At 40.1% G+C, this 19811-nt stretch overlaps 1 protein-coding gene across 2 annotated transcripts in view; it reads left to right on the plus strand.

The window, feature by feature from the left end:
* The first annotated feature begins 5334 nt into the window (after nt 1-5334).
* TMTC4 (transmembrane O-mannosyltransferase targeting cadherins 4) overlaps nt 5335-19811 on the plus strand; it is a 54268-nt gene continuing 39791 nt past the window's right edge. The window contains exons 1-5 of one of the 2 annotated variants that reach the window (XM_072347031.1): nt 5335-5420; nt 7389-7604; nt 13713-13828; nt 15361-15577; nt 19493-19580. In XM_072347031.1, the coding sequence (XP_072203132.1) occupies nt 7443-7604; nt 13713-13828; nt 15361-15577; nt 19493-19580 (583 nt within the window). In that variant the 5' untranslated portion in view covers nt 5335-5420; nt 7389-7442. Of the gene's footprint in view, nt 5421-5626; nt 5744-7388; nt 7605-13712; nt 13829-15360; nt 15578-19492; nt 19581-19811 lie in introns of those variants that run through there. The other variant, XM_072347022.1, reaches the window with a different exon arrangement.

The raw sequence follows: 19811 nt of genomic DNA on the forward strand, positions 1-19811 counted from the left end.
AATTATGAACAGGATTCATCTCTTTTCACTTCTCTCTGTTCTTCATTATGTTACACAGTGCTTCACTGCATATATTTCCCAAGAGGTCTCTCATCATTTTTAGGGCTAGCTTTAAAGATCATTTTTTACACCTACATTTTATATATAGGTCCTGGTCGTGGTGTTCTTTACATGTGGTTGAACTCTCCAGATTTCATGGAACCCATTGTTAGGTAAGTAGGTCTGTGAAAAGGAATAAAAGACAAGGCTGGACCCGTAGCTGAAATGCTAAATATAGTTGGAAAGGGAATCTTTACGCTGAAAAAGGTACAGACCCCAACTCATTGTTTCATTGTACCTCATATCATCATTTTATATCATTCGGTACAAAATATAATCTTCTGACTTACTTACCATATTCACCTCTCATATTTCACTTAGGCGAATGGCTATGACTTTGTGAGTGCAAAAATAAGATCCAATTTGTTAATATTATGTGATAAATCGAAAGGCAAATAAATGTCTTGGTTCTCTGATCACGGCTTCAAATGCTTTTCAAGAAAATCTATTTTAAAATGCTTTCTGTTTTCCCACTACAATATTATTTCCTTAATCTTTTAATGTATTACAGTACAACTTTGTGTAGTATACAATACAGTTCCGAATGATTTAACCATAAGATAGACAGAAGTCTTTAAAAGCTCCTTCTTATACGTATATATAAACATTTACATATTTATATAAACATAGATTAAAATACTATTAAATTGGAAGGTAAAAATGATGAATTACATATTGCTTCTGACAGAACAGAGATGCTCACATAGACATCGACTGGGACAATACTATTTTTTTTCATTGTAAAACTCAGAAATATTCTTAAATCATATAATGCTAGCACATACAATCAGCCCTCCTAGGTTTCCAGTCTTTTTCTCATACGGCTTGAAATAATTTCAGAAAGGAAATTTGAGTACCTTTGAAAGTGATTTAAGAGTTCCACTTTCCATTTAAATTGTCTTTTTTATCTTCTGCTTCTTTGTGTCAAGCATTGACAGTTACTTTTATTTCAATGTCTGGCAAAGAGATGGTGAAGGGGGGGGAAATGAATCCCAGGTAAGTGAAAACTTTGTATTTTCTCTAACATGATAAAAGTCAAGGCAGATGCAAAGGGTGAAGTAGCTCAAGGCTTAACATTGAAGGAGTTGGAGTAACTGCATTGGTACATTGGTTGATTATCAATATGCAGTTGTTTATTTTTCCTATGAAGCTAAAAGATGTCACAGAATCACAGAATCACAGAATTGTAGGGGTTGGAAGGGACCTCTAGAGATCTTCGAGTCCAACCCCCCTGCCAAAGCAGGCTCCCTACACCACGTCGCACAGGTAGGCGTCCAGGCGGGTCTTGAATATCTCCAGAGAAGGAGACTCCACCACCCCCCTGGGCAGCCTGTTCCAGTGCTCCATCACCCTCACCGTAAAGAAGTTCTTGCGCACATTCATGTGGAACTTCCTATGCTGAAGTTTCAGCCCATTTCCCCTAGTCCTGTCCCCACGCACTACTGAAAAGAGACCAGCCTCGCCACTATGGCTCCCACACTTCAGGTATTTATAAACCTGGATCAAGTCCCCTCTCAGCCTTCTTTTCTCAAGGCTAAACAGACCCAGTTCCCTAAGTCTCTCCTCATAGGGGAGATGGTCCAGGCCCTTCACCATCTTTGTGGCCCTTCGCTGGACTCTTTCCAAGAGATCCCTGTCTTTTTTGTACTGGGGAGCCCAGAACTGGACACAGTATTCCAGATGAGGCCTCACCAGGGCAGAGTAGAGGGGGAGGATCACCTCCCTTGACCTGCTGGCTATGCTCTTTTTAATGCACAATGTCTTGTACCATTTCTGAAGAACTGCAGATTCAATGGTTCAGAGAGCAATAGAGTGACAGAATCTTTGTTATGCACAAGTTTTTGACCTGCTACAACATTGCCGATTTATACTGACAAGAAGGCATTTCACAACCACACCCAGGGCTGATTTTCAGGATTAAGAACTATTAAATAATAATAATAATAATAATAATAATAATAATAATAATAATAATAATAATAATAATAATAAATGTTTGTTAACTATCTACGCATGATGAAATATACATTTTAATGCAAGACTCCAAGCCATAATCCTTCAAATTCACCCTAAACATTATATGAATGGATCCACCCATTTTCATCCACTGAGTGAGGATATTTCCAGAGTAGCAGGGCTGAAGAGTCCAACACTTGACTGAAAACCTGGCTTCTAAGGAACAAAAAAATGATGGGACTGACTTGTTAGCCTTCTTCTGAAGACTTTTAGCCTACAGATTTAGCAAAGGGCAGTAGCACCAACTCAAGAATGTAGAGTTCTCATATGTTTTATAGAAATCATAATGGCTGTGTAAAGGGTATCAACTTGACAGATACTTTCACCAAGAGACCTGGCTATTACTCTTTCTGTGTGGTGGCTGTATAGCCAGGAAGTCTGAGCAGGCCATTCATAGCTCTAGTCAGTCATAGAATAGACTGAATCTGGAACAGGTGGCAAGAAATAAAGTGAGGAATAGAGTAGGTTCTTAATGAAGATGACTGACATGGGGCATGACAGGAACTGCAGTTATGAAAGCAAGGAGCTGTAGGAGTATGAGACAAATCCCTGTAAAACAAGCCTGCATTCACTCCATACCTCTCACAACAGTCTTAAAATTTCTGCTTCATTTGTGTTTTGTCTTTACCTTTTATGGTTAAACAAGGCTGCAACTATAACAGGCATATGAGCTTGCCTGTGTATTCAAATGTACATATACACATGCAAATCCACCTATCTATATAATTAAATGCAAAATAAGCTACCTAAGAATTTCTGCTACTTAAAATGCCTTGTAGCATAATAAATACGTGAGACACGACTTGCCTAGAGAAAGACATCGTTGAATTGCATTTAAGAAATAGCTAGCACATTTGCATATAATGTTTGTGCATGTCCCAACCATCCAGGAGTAGATTATCTCCGGTTAAGAGCAACTGTGCTCAATGGACACACCCACACTCGTGAAGGCATAATCCAATGGGGGTGGAATATGCAGCAGTGAAGATGCAGCTTTTTAAATGCTGCTGTGGTAAAGGCTGATGTTCTTTTAAGGCTTCTGAAATATTTTGGCTGAATCCCTGAACTGCCAGAGTGACTGACATTTTATTCGCATCTGCAAAGTCACTGCAATGCTTGCAAATGCTTATCCTTTGAAATATGTCTCTTGCACACTCCTTTCTTACAAAAGGATGATTGGCCTATGTGCAGATCTGCACTGGCAGGCTTCTGAAAATAAGGATGCAATTGCCACTTAGGTAGATCAGTGTAGCATAGTGAGAAAACTGAGATGCGAGTAGATGGATACCCACCAAAGTGTTGCATTTAGGAACTGTTCTAAAATGAAATGCCATAATAACTCTCAAAAGAAACATGCTGGAGATAAATTATGCAAGTGTAGCTGATTTGAATGTGATTTTGAGGGAACTGGGGAACAGGTATTAGCTCTGGGTTTCTTCAGATTGAAAAAGAAGGTCACAAAAAGAGAAAAATAATTTTAAAAATAATGAATAGATTTATTTCAAAATTAAAGAAAGGGAAGGAAGGATTTCTGCATGAGTTGTCAATGACGTAAGGAATCATTAATCAGTATTGTACTGACGTGAGGTGATGAGAGATTTATATCATCTGTTAACCTGGCTGTGTGGGTTAGATAAATTTCCCCAGAACTGATGATATCAGCAGACATACATCGAGCAAACGAAGTTCCAGTTATAAAATATAGATTAGGGATGTGAGGATGTTTAAGAAATGTGAGCAAAGGAGCTAGTAAGATGAGTATCTGATGGGAATGGGACATTAGTAGAAATAAATACATCAGCAAACAAGAAAATGTCAAAGCCTCTGCAGAACAAAATGTAAGGTGGAAACGTGAAAACGAGTCAACTGACGCAGGTCTAGCAATTGCCATAGCTAGCCCAGTGAGGTAAACCTCAACCTTGATTCACAGAATCCTGCATATATTTGCATGTGCTTAAACTAAAAGCCATTCCTACAGATGCGCGACTTTAAGTATGAGCTGGAGTTTAGTTAGCTGGAATTTATAGGAGATAGAAGAATAAATAAATGATATTCACATTTGTTTTATTTAGCATCCTAAGTGAGGGTGCTCTTTTTCTAAACCCCTCTCTTCCTAATAGGGGTATTTCCATTAGTAAAGGGCTCGCGGTTTAACATGTAAATAAATACTGCCGTCTCAACAAGATTGCTGGATCTCAAAGAACTGGGAAGGCAGTTGACAAGAATTTAAATTGCTAATGTTTTCTGTGCATTAGTTTGGGGGGGTCTTAAGTTGAATCAGTAAGGAAATGTGACAGTGAGGAACCAGCTCTTCCTTATCATGACTAAACACAGTGTAGCAAACCAGCTGTTTCTGGTAGTGATATCAATCTCACTGCTTTTGATTTTAGGGGTAGAAAACCCAGAAGACATACTGGTGAAGATTATCTTGTGTTTTATCTTGAATTCGTAAGGCAGCCCCACCAAAAAACCGTCGAGACATCCAATCTGCCATTTCGTATCTAAATTTATGATTAAATTAGAAGGTAGAGAGCTTACAGAACACATCCACCCATGTCACTAAGGTCGAGGACAAGGGCAGAGAGTACAAGGTCTTTTTCAACCCCAAGGCACAATTGGCTGTTTGTGGTCTTTATATATTTGTTTGTCAGCTCATGGCCTTTATATATTTATTTAAGCTTTAGTGACAAAGGTACCAGAAGTTTCTGCAAGCTCTGACTGGTCAACAACATGCTTGTCGCCTATTTTCTACCACTTCCCCATCCAGAAGCACCTCAGATGCTTGGTGGTAGCTACGGAAGAAGCCTGTGTTACAGACTGGCGGCTTAAAAGTGAGAATTTTGTGTATATTTAAATAATGTCTTAGCCTGGAAATTGTGCTGGCTCAGCTGAGCTGCCCGTACGGCAGCAGCAGATATGTGACAGCAGGTGTAAAGCAGCCGACTATGGGTGATAGCCGCTGCAGCCCTCCCAGAGCAGCATTTTCACCCGGGAGATAACCTTGATGATTTGACACTTGATCGTGCAAATACCTCAAAAAACTCCGCTCCAAATTATACCCCCTCCCTGCCCGGTTCTCAGTCAGCATTTCTCATCCTACTTCAATACGTGAAGGCTTTGTATTGTTTTCAGGACGGCTTCCGCCTATCGTTCGGTCGTACATCTCAGTACTTCATCACCACACTTTCTCTCGCAAGACATCCACGAACAAAGCGCAGCCGACAAAGCCTTTTCCCCCGGCTTCCTTACGGCTTGCGGCTCACCGGGACCCCCCGCTCACACAGCGAGCAGAAGCAGCGCTCAGGGTAGGTTCGCAGCGCCTTGCAGAAGGCGGGGGGCACACGCTGAGGGCCTCACACCGACCCCACTCGCAACCGCGATCGCTCTGCCCGCTCCGCTCCCTCAGCTCAGCCCGGCCCGCCGCGCGTCACGCCGCGCCGCCAATGGGCGGGGAGGGGGAGGCGGGGAGAAGGAGGGGCGGGACGGCTGCGAGGCCAATGGGCTGCGGGGATGTTTCCCGGAGGCGAAGCGGCGGCTCCTCCCCCGGCGGCCGCTCCGGCTGGGGCTCGCCGGCCGGAGAGTTTCGCACCCGGCGGGGAGATGCCGCGCGGGCTCGTTCTCCTCGCAGGTAACGTCGAGCGCGGTCCCCGACCCCCCTGGCGGGCTGCGGGTTGGCGGCGGAGCTCGGAGCTGCTCCGGACGAGGTGTCTGGGGGGACACCCCTGCACAAAAGCGGAGCCTCGAGCGGAGCAGGGCCGCCGCCAAACTTCCCCGCCTCGCTGCGCGTGGGGAGCTGTGCCGCTCATCCCCTTCTACTTCTTCCACCCTCCCCCCGCCGCTCGGAGCGCCCGTGAGTTTGCGGGCGGTTGCTGTGGCCGGTGGCGGCGGCGGGGCGCGCTGAGGGAGCCTCTGCCGGCAGCGTGCGCAGAGCTGGTAAACAGAGCAGGGAAACTTTCTGGGCGAGGAGAACGCTGAGGAACTGGAGCGCTTTAACTGCTCCTTGCCCGGCGTGCTCGGCCGAGGAGCTGCGTTCTCTCTCGGGTTGCGCAGCCCCGCGTTCCTGTGAGCATAGGAGCGCTGCTGCGGGATTCTCAGTGCTTGAGGGGCCGCTGGGCGGCGGGGTGCCCTGCCCGGCTTTGTGCTGCTGCTGGGAGCGCTGGGGCCGGAGTCCGGGCAACGGAAAGCTGAGACCGAGCTCCCGCGTGTGCTGCTCGTGTTTGGAGTTACAAACTTCACGCAGTGCCCAGCTTTTGCTATAGTTTTCCATCTGCAGGCTCGCCGCTGCCATTTGTAGCAGCGCTCAGTAATAGCAGCGCTCGCTGTGCTGTGGGAGTGCCGGAGATGCAGAGGCAGAACAGCTGTCCGGGCAGGGCTGGGATTGGGGGTAGCAGGAGAGACCCTGCTGAGCAAAGATGGCTTGTGGGTAACCTGCCAGTGCTGTGCGATTGAGTGACCTTTCCATTTACCTCAGCAGCCAAATGCCTATGAAGATAGCTCTGGGCAGCCTGGTGGTTGGTGAACCTGCACATAGCAGGGCAGTTGAAACTAGATGATCGTTGTGGTCCTTTTTAACCCAGGCCATTCTGTGATTCTGTGATTGCAGGTGGAACGAAGCCTGTTCTGTGCCTGACATTTGCGGAATGACCCAATGAATGCCGCTTTGAGTCTTAATTGTGCAATACCTGTTGTCTCGTTGCTTGAATTGTAGAGATTTAGGCCTAGTCCATTAGCTGGCTGTGGCATTTGTATGAATTGCTGGTGCAATTCTTGCTACATGCAAGGCTAGAGCCTTTCATTCAGTGAACCAGGGCGAAGTTCAGTTCTTTCTTCAATTGATTATGTTTCTGTACTCCTCACTCTCTATACGGAAATTATAATGTTTATCATCCTCATAGGGACTTTATAAATGCCTTTTATAAATGCGTCATGCCCTGTGACGCCCCAGTTTGTTGCACTTGAAAAGAATAATAAGAAGCAAGATGAAAAGTGACTTGCCCAAGATTTTAGAATTTATCTGTGCCAGAGCTTTATCTTAGAATCTGAGAATCTCTTAGCTTTTATGTCTGTGCACAGACCATGAGAAACTGTGGTTTTCTTCCAAATTTGAAATATAAAATTAAGTTTAGGTATGGCCCAGTGATTACCAAACCCTCTGAAACAAAGGTGTTAGATCGGGATAATGAAACTTCACACAGTACAACCTTCTGTTTTAATTTTTCTTTTCTTTAATTGAAATGCTACTGTCACTGAGCATTTGTATCTATTTCTTTCAGATTTGCAACCAACATAATGCTGAAGCTCCCAACTTGGAACAAGCATTTCACAGAATGGCACAGACAGAACCTAACCTAGACCATGACATATCATGGTTCCTCCTTCCATCATGCTGGGCTAAGACTGTTGTGGCATTGATTTCTTTCCTTTGCTTTGCTAACAGCTATGATGGAGATTTTGTCTTTGATGATTCTGAAGCCATCATCAATAATAAGGTTCGTCTCTTTTTTTTCCTCCCTCTTAACTTAAGTGTTAATAGGACAGAAATAGCAGCCACACTGCATCTAAGGAGACTCATAATATTCATCCTAGTAGAGAACTTCCTTTTGATATATATCTTTTTTTGAGTTTTGTTTTTCGTGAGTTTGGTGTTCTGGTGTTTGGATTGTTTTTGAAGTAAGCTTTCTTTGTCACTGACAGGCAAGCTGTGCAGCAGTGCTCTGCAGAAAACCTGAACAAAATCTTATTCCTAAAGCTATTTAAAAAACACAACTTGGGTTCTAATGCATAATAATACAAAAGAGTGAGCAAATTAAAAGGGGTTGTCTTTTCTTTTTTCTTTTTTCTTTTTTTTTTTTCCCCCCCTCAGAATGTGTCACCTTTAATTGTTTGGCAAATGAAATACTCTGCTTGACAAGTCTTGATATATGGTCAAGAAAAAGGGATTTATTTCTGCTATGCCCGATGGACTTCATCTACTTGTCATCTAAGGCAGCATTATCCAGGGTTGCAGCTAATTTGGATGTGCTGTTTGGTAACACTTCTTCACAGAGTACCTGTATATCAAGACTGCCTATGAATCTTATGCTCATTTCTAAGTGAGAGAGGGAGTATCCAGTAGATTTTTCCAGTATCTCTTAATAGTAAATAAGGGATTTTTTTGTTATTTCCTTAGAGTGATGAGTGAATACACTTTGGTTACAAGATAACTAACCAGCTGTAGTGTGCTGGATTCTCCAGCTGTGTTTTATACCACAGAAATGTTGAAGGAGCAAGGAAGGCTTATTTTTCCTGTGTTCCTTCCCTTGTTAATGTTTCTGTGATAGCAGTAGTTTTGGAAATAGAGGCAGAATATTTTTGTGCCCCTCTTAAAATCGATCATACATGCAGTGAGTAATTCTTGAAATACTTAAAAACTAACGTGTACAAAATCTAGGGGCAACATGCTGCAATGTGCGTTTTAGATCTTTACAGTACTGCTCTTTACTCAGACAAATTTATATTAGGCTTGTGTATGTCATCGTGCCTCTAATTATAAATGGATGGGGAGCAGATGTATCCATCAAATTGGAAGTAAATCTCAAAGCTTCTATGAGAAGACTATCAACAAGTTAAGATCCTACAGTAGTTTGTTGTTTTTTTGCTGTTGTTTTTGTGTTGCTGAGCTTTTCTTAAAGGTGTTATATTTTAAATTGCACAGCTCTTGGGAATGTTTCAGTCTGCAAAGTTTTATTTGGGACACATATTTTAATTTCCTGAAGGAACAAGCAAAAGACTGATGTTGAAACAAGGCAAGTTGTTTTGTTCTCATAGATCTCCACACATGTAATCTTTCTCCATTTCTCTCACTTTTTACTTTTGAAAGGTTCTTATTTAACTGTGCAACACAACAACATGCACCAGGATTGTAGCTGTGGGCAGTGCTGAGAAATTCAGACAATTGGTTAAATGGATTAATCCAAATCTAGTCTGTTCATTTAAAAAGAAAACAACAACCAAACAACTTATTGAGTCCTACTCTACTTTTCATGTCAAAATTTTATATTATCTCATGGCCACCAAATGAGATTTTGTCAACAGTATCATTTTAACACAGGGTTAGAAAGTACTAATATATATACACCAAATCCATAAGAAAAGTGAGGGGAAAAATAGGAGAGACAACAGCTGAAATGATCTCATAGATTTACTGAGTTTCTCTATCTATGTCTTTTTGGGTACTGCACACTGACTTCTTTTTTTTAATGTACTAGCTCCCTTGCTCCACACCCTTCCCCAACCAATCTTTGCTAGTTAATTAACTAAAACAAAAGATACACTGTTAGTTGACCTTCTGCCTACCACATTGTGGAACGTTCAGTTGTTGGATTTATTGAGTTCAAGGCTGTTTCCTGGATGTTTTGTTGTCATTTTAAGCAGCGTTTTAATTAGTACACAACAGTGGTTTTTGTCTTCATAAACTTCAGACGCAGTTTGTCTTTTCCATAAGAATTTTCTAGAAAAAGTGACTTTTTTTTTCTAGAGTTGAATCTTGCTTTTTGTAGGCTGCTGCTAATCAAGCATTTAGAGATCCTTTGATTTGTGCTCTCAGTTCTGATAGAGAAAATCATACGTAACTTTTTACCAATTGTGACTTTTAGAGCAAATGGGCTCCTTTTTTAGAGTGAGTCCATTGTGGGGTAATTGATGTAAACAACTTTCTCTCACAGAACTTAGATGAACAAGGTAAGTGACTAAGCATCCCTGGGCCATAAGGAAGTGTAATCTAAAAACTAAATCATTCCAGGTATTCAGCTTTACCTGCATTCTTCCTGCTGAATGCAGAAGAAAACTGATTCTGGTGGAATGGAAAATATCACTTTGCTCATCTCAAATATATTTCCCATCACTGAAGGCTATCTGTAACAGAAGATGTTCTTTTAAAATTGTAGTACTTCCTTAAAAAAAGAAATATTTTTCATAGTTCATTTCTTAGACAATTATATAAGGAACAATACTGTTGTTTGGGACAGCAGTCTGAGAGCTACAATGCTTGCCAGCTTCATCCTGAAGAGTACAAAGGCTTCAATATTTGTTGGTGTGCAACCGAGTCTCATCTTGCCCCTGTAAAAGCAGGCTACACTGATTGATTTAGTGGGTTGATGATGAGCTTCCCTCCTCTGATAGTCAGATTATGGCCTTTAGTGTTTGTGCTTGCCATTGGGGAATGGAATGTGCTGAAGGCCAAAACTGTAGTCTTGGGAGAAAAGAAAGAAATTCTTTGTATTGCTTGACAACAGAAATATCTGTGAGAAAGTAAAGAAGTTTCACACTGGAATAATTCTTAAATTCCAATAGGATTCCCCATGAGTCTTCATTTCTTAATATTTTCCTTGAGAATGCCTTAATTTACACCCACAGTGTAGGACTTTACAAAGACCGCCTTGTTAGCGGTCTCTTTTCTTCATATTTGTTAGTAACATATTTCAGAATGCTTCTCTTCATTTGGCAGTATGTTGTTGCAAGACTTTTATCTTATTTCCCCATCCTAATTCATAGAATCCTCCAGATCAGAAAGGACCTCTAAGATCATCAAGTCCAACCATCAAGTCTTTACACCATACTCACTAAAATTAAAGTAATGTATCTACATATTTCTTGAACATCTCCAGGGACAGGGACTCCACCACGTGCCTGGGCAGCCTGTTCTGATGTTTGACCACTCTTTGGAGAAGAATTTTTTTTCCTAATATCCAACCCGAGGCTATTATTTCTCATCCCATCATTAATGGCCTGGGAGAAGAGGACAATCCTCACCTCACCATAATCTCCTTTCAGTTCATTGTAGAGAGCAATGAGGTCTCCTCTAAGCCTCCACTTCTCTAAACTAAACAGTCCCTGTTCCCTCATAAGACCTGTGTTCCAGGCCCTTCACTTTATTGCTCTTCTTTGAACACACTCCAGCACCTCAATATCTTTCTTGTAATGTGGGTGATCAAACCAAACACAGCACTCAAGGTCCAGCCTCACCTTGTGCTGAGTACAGAGTTACTGTCACCTCCCAAGCCCTACTGGCGACACTATTTCTGACACAAGCCAGGATGCCACAGGCCTTCTTGGCCACCTGGGCATGTTGCTTGCTCATTTTTTGCCAGCTGATTAGCTAGTAACCCAAGATCCTTTTCCTTCATGTTGCCTTCCAGGCATTCTGCCCCAAGCCTGCAGTGTTGCATGGGATTTTTGTGACTGAAGTGTAGAACCTGGCACTTAGTCTTTTCAAACCTTATACAATAGGCTCCAGCCCATCAAACCAGCCTATCCAGATTCCTCTGTAATTGTTAACTAATACTGGCCAAGTTTGATCAAGTGATAGAAGACTATTTTGCTGGATTTTTTTTTTTTTTTTTTTAAGGATAGAGAGCAGAAAGTATTAAGAGAACCAAGAAAAACTCAGATATTGCAAGTTCAGTTCAGCAGCAGCCAGTCAGCATGGCCCAGATGTTTGGTTGTATATTGGGACTAGCAGTTATGTTATCTCTTGCCTTTCTCTCAGGCCAAAAATGCAGCTAAGGATAAGATGGGAGGTGCTGTAGAGCCCAGGATAATGTAGAAGTAAGATAGCAGCAGTGTTTGAAAGAAACTGGAGGTAATGAGCTAAGGCTATTACAATGGGGCAACTTTGTAAGTAGATGGAGATGTAAAACAGGTAAGACATAGGACACTACACTTTGAAAGACCTTTCATGGGTTTAGCAGTCTGGTTTATCTGTTTACTGTAGTTTGGATTGGTTGTTTGGTCTGTTTTTCATCTCTTGGTCTGTTCTCTTTATTTCAATTGCAGGTGTAACATTGGCAATCATAGAAAAGGTGTTCATTAGCTAGTACATTTTTGATTTTAGGCTCTGTCTTAAGTGTACATAACCTGTGTATTTGCTCATTTGAATTTGTCCTGGAAAAGCAGGGGAGTAAGGGAGAGCAGAAGATAAGCATATTGGATTGAGCTCAACAGCTTACTCTCACAAAGAACTAAGGAGGATGCTACAAAGCTCACCTCTTCAGAAAAGTGGCTTTCTTATTCTTTTCCTTTCCAAAGTCTGTTTTGCACTCAGCAGTGTAGGTTTATTTGAATGTTTCCTTTATCAACATGGCTTTAAAAGAAAATGAAAGAGTATATTTATCCTTTGCAGTGTTTTGGGTATTTTTTTAGTCTTTGACCCCACCTGAAATTAATATAACTTGCTCATTTTAGCATCCACTAATAATTGTTCAGTGCAGTATGCAGAAGAACTTAATTATTGGCTTCATGTATTAACAGTTTTTTAGAAGTGCTAACTGAATAGTATTCTGTGCAAAATAAAGCTTCAGAAAGAGCTAACTGTTGTTTTCTGTCTTTGGTCTCCTTGCTTTCTTCTTTTCATTAATAGTTGTCCTTCTTGCACTGTTTCCAAAATAGCTGTTTGTGACAGCGGCCTCTTCTGCATGACTAACCTTAAATCAAGATGAAATTAAAAAGATTAAAAAATTAAAGATAAAAAATTCTATTTCAAGTATAGCATCAAATTATCAACTGACATAAATACTCATTGCTCTACTTATGTTTCTACTCTGTTCCATGTAGTTATGCCTACTTAAAGGTCAAGATGCTTTGACTCTTTTTGATGGCCTGGATGTGCTCAAAAAGTGGGCACACAAGAATCTAAAGAGGTTTAACAGGGCCAAGTACAAGGTGTTGCGCTTGGGTCAAGGCAATCCCAGATACAATCCCAGAGGAGCCCTGCGGAGGGGGATTTGAAAATCCTGATGGACAAAAAGCTGGACATCAGTCAGCAGTGTACTCCTGCAGCCCAGAAGGCCAACAGTATCTCAGGCTACATCAGAAGAGGGATAGCCGGCAGGGAGAGGGAGGTGATTGTCCCTCTCTACCCTGCCCTTGTGAAACCCCATCTGGAGTACTCCATCCAGGCCTGGGGCCCCCAGTACAGGAAGGGTACTAAGCTATTGCAACAGGTTCCAAGGAGGGCTATGAAGATAATCAAAAAGCTGGAACACCTTTTCTATAAAGAAAGGTTGAGGGAGTTGGGCTTGTTTAGCTTGGAGAAGGCTCTGGGAGACCTCATTGTGTCCTTCCAGTACTTGAAAGGAACTTATAAGCAGGAGGGAGACCGACTTTTTGCACTATCTGAATGTGATAAGACAAAGGAGAATGGCTTTAAACTAAGGGGGAGGATTTTTAGGTTAGATGTTTGAAAGAAATGTTTTACTCAGAGGGTTGTGAGGTGCTAGAACAGATTGTTCCAAAGAGATTGTGGGTACCCCATCTCTGGAGGCTTTTAAGGCCAGGCTGGATGGGATCTTGGGAGCCTGATTTAGTGGTTGGCAATCCTGTCTATGACAGGGGAGCTGGAATTAGATTATCTTTAAGGTCTCCTCCAACCTAAGTCATTCTGTGATGGTATGACAGGCATCCAAAACTTGACCTTCACTACAAACCTCTGTACCTTATCAAATGTCAGTAGAGAGCCAGCAAAACACCTCGTACATTCACATTAACATGAGCTTGTATTGCTTAGAACTCATTTGTGTTGAATCAAACAGAGGTGTTATGAATCTGATGTTTCATTTCAGGACCTCAGGGCAGAAACTCCACTTGGTGACCTGTGGCATCATGACTTTTGGGGTAGCAAACTCAGCAGCAATACCAGTCATAAGTCGTATCGACCACTTACTGTCCTGACTTTCAGGTGAGACTTGCTATTTTGCACTACGTCTGAAGATTATTTTTTTAACGCATATTGGCATGTTGATTTTAGGAAGGAGGCAGTATGAAAAAGGGAGAGGTGCAGTGTCTCTGAAGGGAGCTGGATGTCTTTCCTTAAACTGATTTTTCTGCTCTCTTTCTTAATCTCAAATTGAGTTTTAATTTTCAAACTGTTTCTTTAAGTACACATTATTTTTACATTGTTTTTCAATATACTTTTCAGAGATTGCATCTCATATACTTTGCTATTAGGAGCAATATGGATCAGTTTGTCATCAAGGAACTAAATGCATGTTGCCTCCACTTAGCCCTGCTGCCACCTGTACTACTATTCCTTGCTTTGTTAGTGAACTGTCTGATGATTCTTTTTATAAATAGCATCAATCTTCTGTGGTCTTTTGTCACTAGGACACAGTTATTTTCCTGTCTTCATCTCTCTGATATTTTTGTTTCAAATGAATGTTTGTCTGAGAGTCTTAGTGAAAAAGATGTTTGCCTGTCTGTTTAACTTGCTGGTTTTCTCAGACAACTAATGGTTTACAAAGAGTCCTTCTGTAGATGCTTTGCTTATGTCTCCTGTTTGCCCAAATCTTTGTACAAAAAAAAATAAGCAAAAAACCCCCACATAGCAACTGTGCACAATAATGCAGAGAATCTTTAAGAACTGAGACATAAACTTATTTACATTCTCCCAAACAACTCTGTGCTATGGAACCAGCTGCTGCAGAATGTGGAGTCAACACTGACTGTAGAGTTTTCTCTGGTCTAACCAGGAACTAAGATTGGAAAATCATTTAGATTCCTCCTCAGACTGAAGCAAAAGCTTTGACTCTTGAGTTCAGTGTTACTGTTTTAGCATGATGGGTTTCTCTGTCTTTTGAGGTTTCTTCACAGTCTTTACTAAGACTTGCTGTCTGACTACTTTCTGGATTGATGCTGGATTGTACCCAGCTGCTTTCTACATCATCAGTCCAAATGCTAAGATGTTTTTCTGCTAGAATGCCAGTAGAAATCTTAGTTTCTGTGCATATCAGTTTCCATGCTGTGAATTTATTTAAAATGATTCATCAAATTGCTTGTGGACACAGTGTCTCTTAAGCCCAAGACATCCCTTGATAGACTGGGATTTTTGTTGGTGCAGTGTTATGGCGTTACAATGCTGAAGTGCTGCTGTTGGTGGCCAAAAGCCAATTCTAACTTGTCATAGGTGTGATTAACACAACAGCTTTAACATACGTCTTTGAAGAGGGTAGGTATTCTAAATATGGTAACCATATGAGTACCTTTACATAAAGATCAGTGTGTTGTTTCTGGCCTGCTGAGGTGATACGAAGCTGTAAGATTGCATGCCAAGGGTTGCTTGTATTTTTCAGCCTTTGTTGTTTTGTTTTGCTTTACTTTTAGCTTTTGTTCGTTTCTAATACAGTCTTGGTTTGGGGGTTGGTTAGGTTGTCTGTTAGTATGTCTCTAACTATTCATGTAAGTGCTAACCTTAATGCTTTTGTTTGTATATAGAATTAATTATCTTTTTGCTGGAGGCTTCTACCCAGTTGGTTTCCATGTCATCAATATCATACTGCATTGTACTATCTCAGTGTTGATGGTTGATGTGTTCTCAATATTATTGGGTGGATTGCAATTCACTAATAAAGGAAGAAGACTAAACCTGGCTCCAAAGACATCTCTTCTAGCTGCTTTGCTGTTTGCTGTACATCCAGTGCACACTGAATGTGTAAGTACTGAATACTTATTTCCAGCAATTTGTATCTTAGAAGTTTTTTACCATTTTGATTAATTAGCTCTGACATAGCCTTTTACTGTACTCGTTGCTTATATATATTCTTAACGCTTCTCTTGACACTTGGCTTACAAGAATGATCAAATATTATGGTTAGCGCTTCCAAAACCTTGTAATTCCACAGGGCTGGACCTTATTAAGGAAGATAAATTAAATCATTTAAGTACAATAACTAAAGAACGATAGCCCTAAACTACAGAGTTTTCCTAATTGCTGGATTAAGAATTCATTACTAGAAACATTAGCACATTAGTAGCCAAGAAGAGTGGAAGATAAACTGAATGCAAATGTTTAACCACTTTTCATTCCAATTTGCTTTGATAAAAAGCAAGATGACAGAATATTATAATAGGGTTATTATATAAACTCTGTATGTGACTATTAGGATATTTTATCCAGTTTTCAATCCATGATGCAATGGGGATACTGGGGAAAAATGGAGAGGATTCAGAAAAGCCATGAAAATGATTAAAGGATTGGAAATCATCCCATGTCATGTTGGATCAAATTCCATGGATTTATATTTTTAGTAGGAAGGAGAAGATTAAAGGATGGCTTGTTTTTCTAATTACAGCCAGTAATTATGTACATAGGAAGCAGAAATTTGATAGTAATGGGCCCTTTAATAGTGCAGACAGAAGAGTAACAGTGACTGGAGGTTGAAGATATAAAGATGTGGAATAGGAATTCGACATGTGAGTAGAGTCCAATTAAAATACCTGACCAAACATCAAAGTCACTGTGTGCAAGCTAGTGAAGAGAAAATTATTTTCTTAAGAAGCTGTTCTGCCCTTGTACCTGACGATGTCTTATGGCCTTATGCTGGTGTACTTGCTGATTTTCGTTCCTGATCGCTTAATATCGGATAAGTAAGGATACATGAAATAAAGAATAATTGCAATGCAAGAACAATATATTTTTTCTTATTTTATTTTTAGAGTTTCATGTAGACTGATGTATTCAAAAGGTACTAATTTTAACTTCAGCGTTTGTCCTATAAATGAACACTGAATCCTTGGTGTTCCATGTTCTATGGATGTGACACTGATTTTTTATTTTTTTTTATTTATTTTTTTTTATTTTTATTTTTTTCATTTAAAATATGGTGTATTTTTATGGCCCTTCCTTATTCCCGTTGTATGTGATTGATGGGAATGAGGTAACAGAAAGCTGTGCCTCTCGGTTAACTGGAGATCATGTGCATACTGGCAACCCAGAGAAGGTTCTGTATTAGCAAATTCTGAAGTTTAACTTCACCTTACTTGGCAGTGTGGCTAAAACATCCTGTAATTTGTTCTCTGCTGTTTGCCTACAGAACAGCTTTTTTATTAGAGCAGCTCGTCAGAAAGGACTCCTGGTATGGTTTCCAAAAACAGTTTTAGATGTCAAAGTGAAGTAAAACAAGTCCTCAGTGCTGTTTTGACATATAAAGTGAAATCTGATTGGAATCTTAACCACAATCTTGCTATTGACTTCTTCCCTTAATATCTATAATTTTATTTCTTGTTCTATTTCAAAATATATTTTTGAGTAGGCAAAGGTTATTCAAACAGTGGTTGTGTCAAATCACAATTGATGCAGTCTGACAGCTATGTGAGCTCTGAAGACTTAGGTACACTTTGGGCGAACAATGGAAGAAGAGGAAAAAGTACTATGCTTACATAACATGTCTCTTCCAAGATCCAGGAGCTGACAGAGGCTTCTGATCATCTTCACAATAAATTATATATCTTGTTGCACCACAACAATCATGATACCGCTATGGTTCCAGCATGAATGCATGTCAGGAGGCATCTCCTCAAAGAGCATTTCTCATCGTTTTAGAGCTGTGAGCTTCAGATAGCACGACATTCTGGTTTTGAAATGAGATGACATGTTTTGACATAGAATCGTGAGGAATCTGTCGGTCTGCTGCTGTAGTTTTTGGTACGTGCAGCACAAAATAAACTTGTCGTGTAAAACAGATCTTGAGAAGTTTAATACTTTCAGTAGCTATGTAATAAAAACATCTGTCATCACCGTTTTTCTACATGCAAGTAAACACTGCTGTGGCACCATTCTCTCTTTTAATAAATGCTTATTCTGTGTAACGCTTGAGAGATGAAAGAGGCATAAGAATATGCCTGATACTAATTTAAAACAGAATTTTTTCCATTTACCTTGTTATCAGACATTATGCACCTGATCCTGTATCTGAGATGAGAAAATTGTGCATTTGGAGTCTTCTAAGGCCATACGCACCTTGTTAGCTCCTTAATCTTTATTGGCATTTATTTTTAAAATTGCCTCAGCTCACCTTTACTTTTATTACATTAGCTGAGCGCAGCTTCTGAAACAGAATGGTGCTTCATTATTGTCACCTTTCCAAATGCATCCTCTACAGAGCAGGAGAAGAAGCAGGGAAGTTAGGTATTTGGCTTTGAATTAATGGAGAAGTTCTTCTGGACTCAGTTTAAGAATCAGCAGTTTCTTCTTTTATGGTGCTTAACTGAGGCTGAGGGTAAAGTAGAAGTGAGCTGCTTTTGTAAATCCAGCCCTACTCTCATGTCTCTACACTTTCACATGTTCTGATGTTCTTTAGAAATATGTTCCATCATGTTAGACTGATGTGCAAAAGAAAAAAACTCTTTTCTGATGGGAGGGTTAGCAAATGTCTTGAAGCAATGTAAAAATACAGTTTCCCTTTTTACTTACCTCTCTGTCTCTCACAAAAATGAGACAATGGATGTAGTACACAAGAATGAATTTTTCTGCTTTTGTTCCCAAACCATCACCTCATAAAAACCAACAATGCTCATCTTCCCCAGGACACATGGAACTTGGAGCTCTGTCCTGTAGATATAAACTCTCTCTCTCTCACACACACACACACACACACACACACACACACACACACGCACAAAAAGTCTTTCCAAGGTCCTTGTTCTGAGTGCTTTCTCTAGTGAGGCCTATTCAGTCCTCTTGCACCCCACTGTGCTATGATTCCTCCAGAAAATTCGTAGGACATTGTGACTTTTTTTTTCAAGTCAGAATGAAGATCCAAGAATGCGTCATGGTGTGTCTAAGCAAGTTATTGTAAGCGCAAGTTAATGCCTTGAACTAAAGCTTGTTGTTGGTCTCAAGAATTTAAATTGTTGGTCTCTATTTAATTTAAATAGATTGGCACAGAGGTCCCAGGATGAGCTTCTGATTTTATTCTGCATTACGTCAGCTTCTGTTATAAGATGCAGTTGCAGATAGCCCTAGTGTAATCAAGTAATACAACTACAAAAGCTGCTGGGGGATGGCATTCCAGCAGGCTGAACATTATTTCTTCATTGGGAGTATTCAGACTGCAATTTGAGGGCTGACTTGTGTTCTGAAAGTAGATACTCTCGATTTGTACTTCAGCAGAGTTACTGATTTTGTAGGGATTGAAGGATGTTTACTAAGAGTTCTACTAAAAGACAGTGTAATCCAAAAACGTGATGGAATGGGATAGTCTGCATTTTCTTAAATGAAGTCTTTTGTTTGTTTGTTTCTTAAAAGTAGCGGTATTTCATAAATTTAAGCTAAATTATTACCTGTTTATAACCAAACAATATCCAGTAAAACTTATGATACTGCTTGGAAAAATTAGGTATCACTAGCTGAGCAAACAGGATTCCAAATATATATATATATATATATATATATATATATATATATGTGTGTGTGTGTGTGTGTGTGTGTATATTAACAGCAATAGTTTTATATTTTCACTTTGTATACTATTATATATGTATCCTTATACTATTCTATATGTATCCTTATGCCAAGATTTCTAAGAATAAAATCTGGTAATACTAATTATTTTCTTGTCTTTTTAAGGTTGCAGGGATTGTTGGCAGAGCAGATCTACTATGTGCCCTGTTCTTTTTGTTGTCATTCCTTGGCTACTGCAAAGCATTTAGAGAAAGTAAGCATTTCATTTGTATCTTTAGTTTTGTGTTATCTGTATTCATAAAGTGAAGTACAGCAGAACCAAGGTATGTTGTCCCTAATTCTTGTTAAACACTAGTAGTTTATGTGCAGAAGCAAATGTTTTGTAATAGGCTCATATGTTAAGTAGTTCATTGTATAGAAGCATAAAAAATATTTTAAGTATTTTAGAAAGAAATTAAACCTGTACATTTCCATTATCAGTGTT

Source organism: Excalfactoria chinensis, chromosome 1 (assembly GCF_039878825.1).
Source record: "Excalfactoria chinensis isolate bCotChi1 chromosome 1, bCotChi1.hap2, whole genome shotgun sequence".
NCBI lineage: Eukaryota > Metazoa > Chordata > Aves > Galliformes > Phasianidae > Excalfactoria > Excalfactoria chinensis.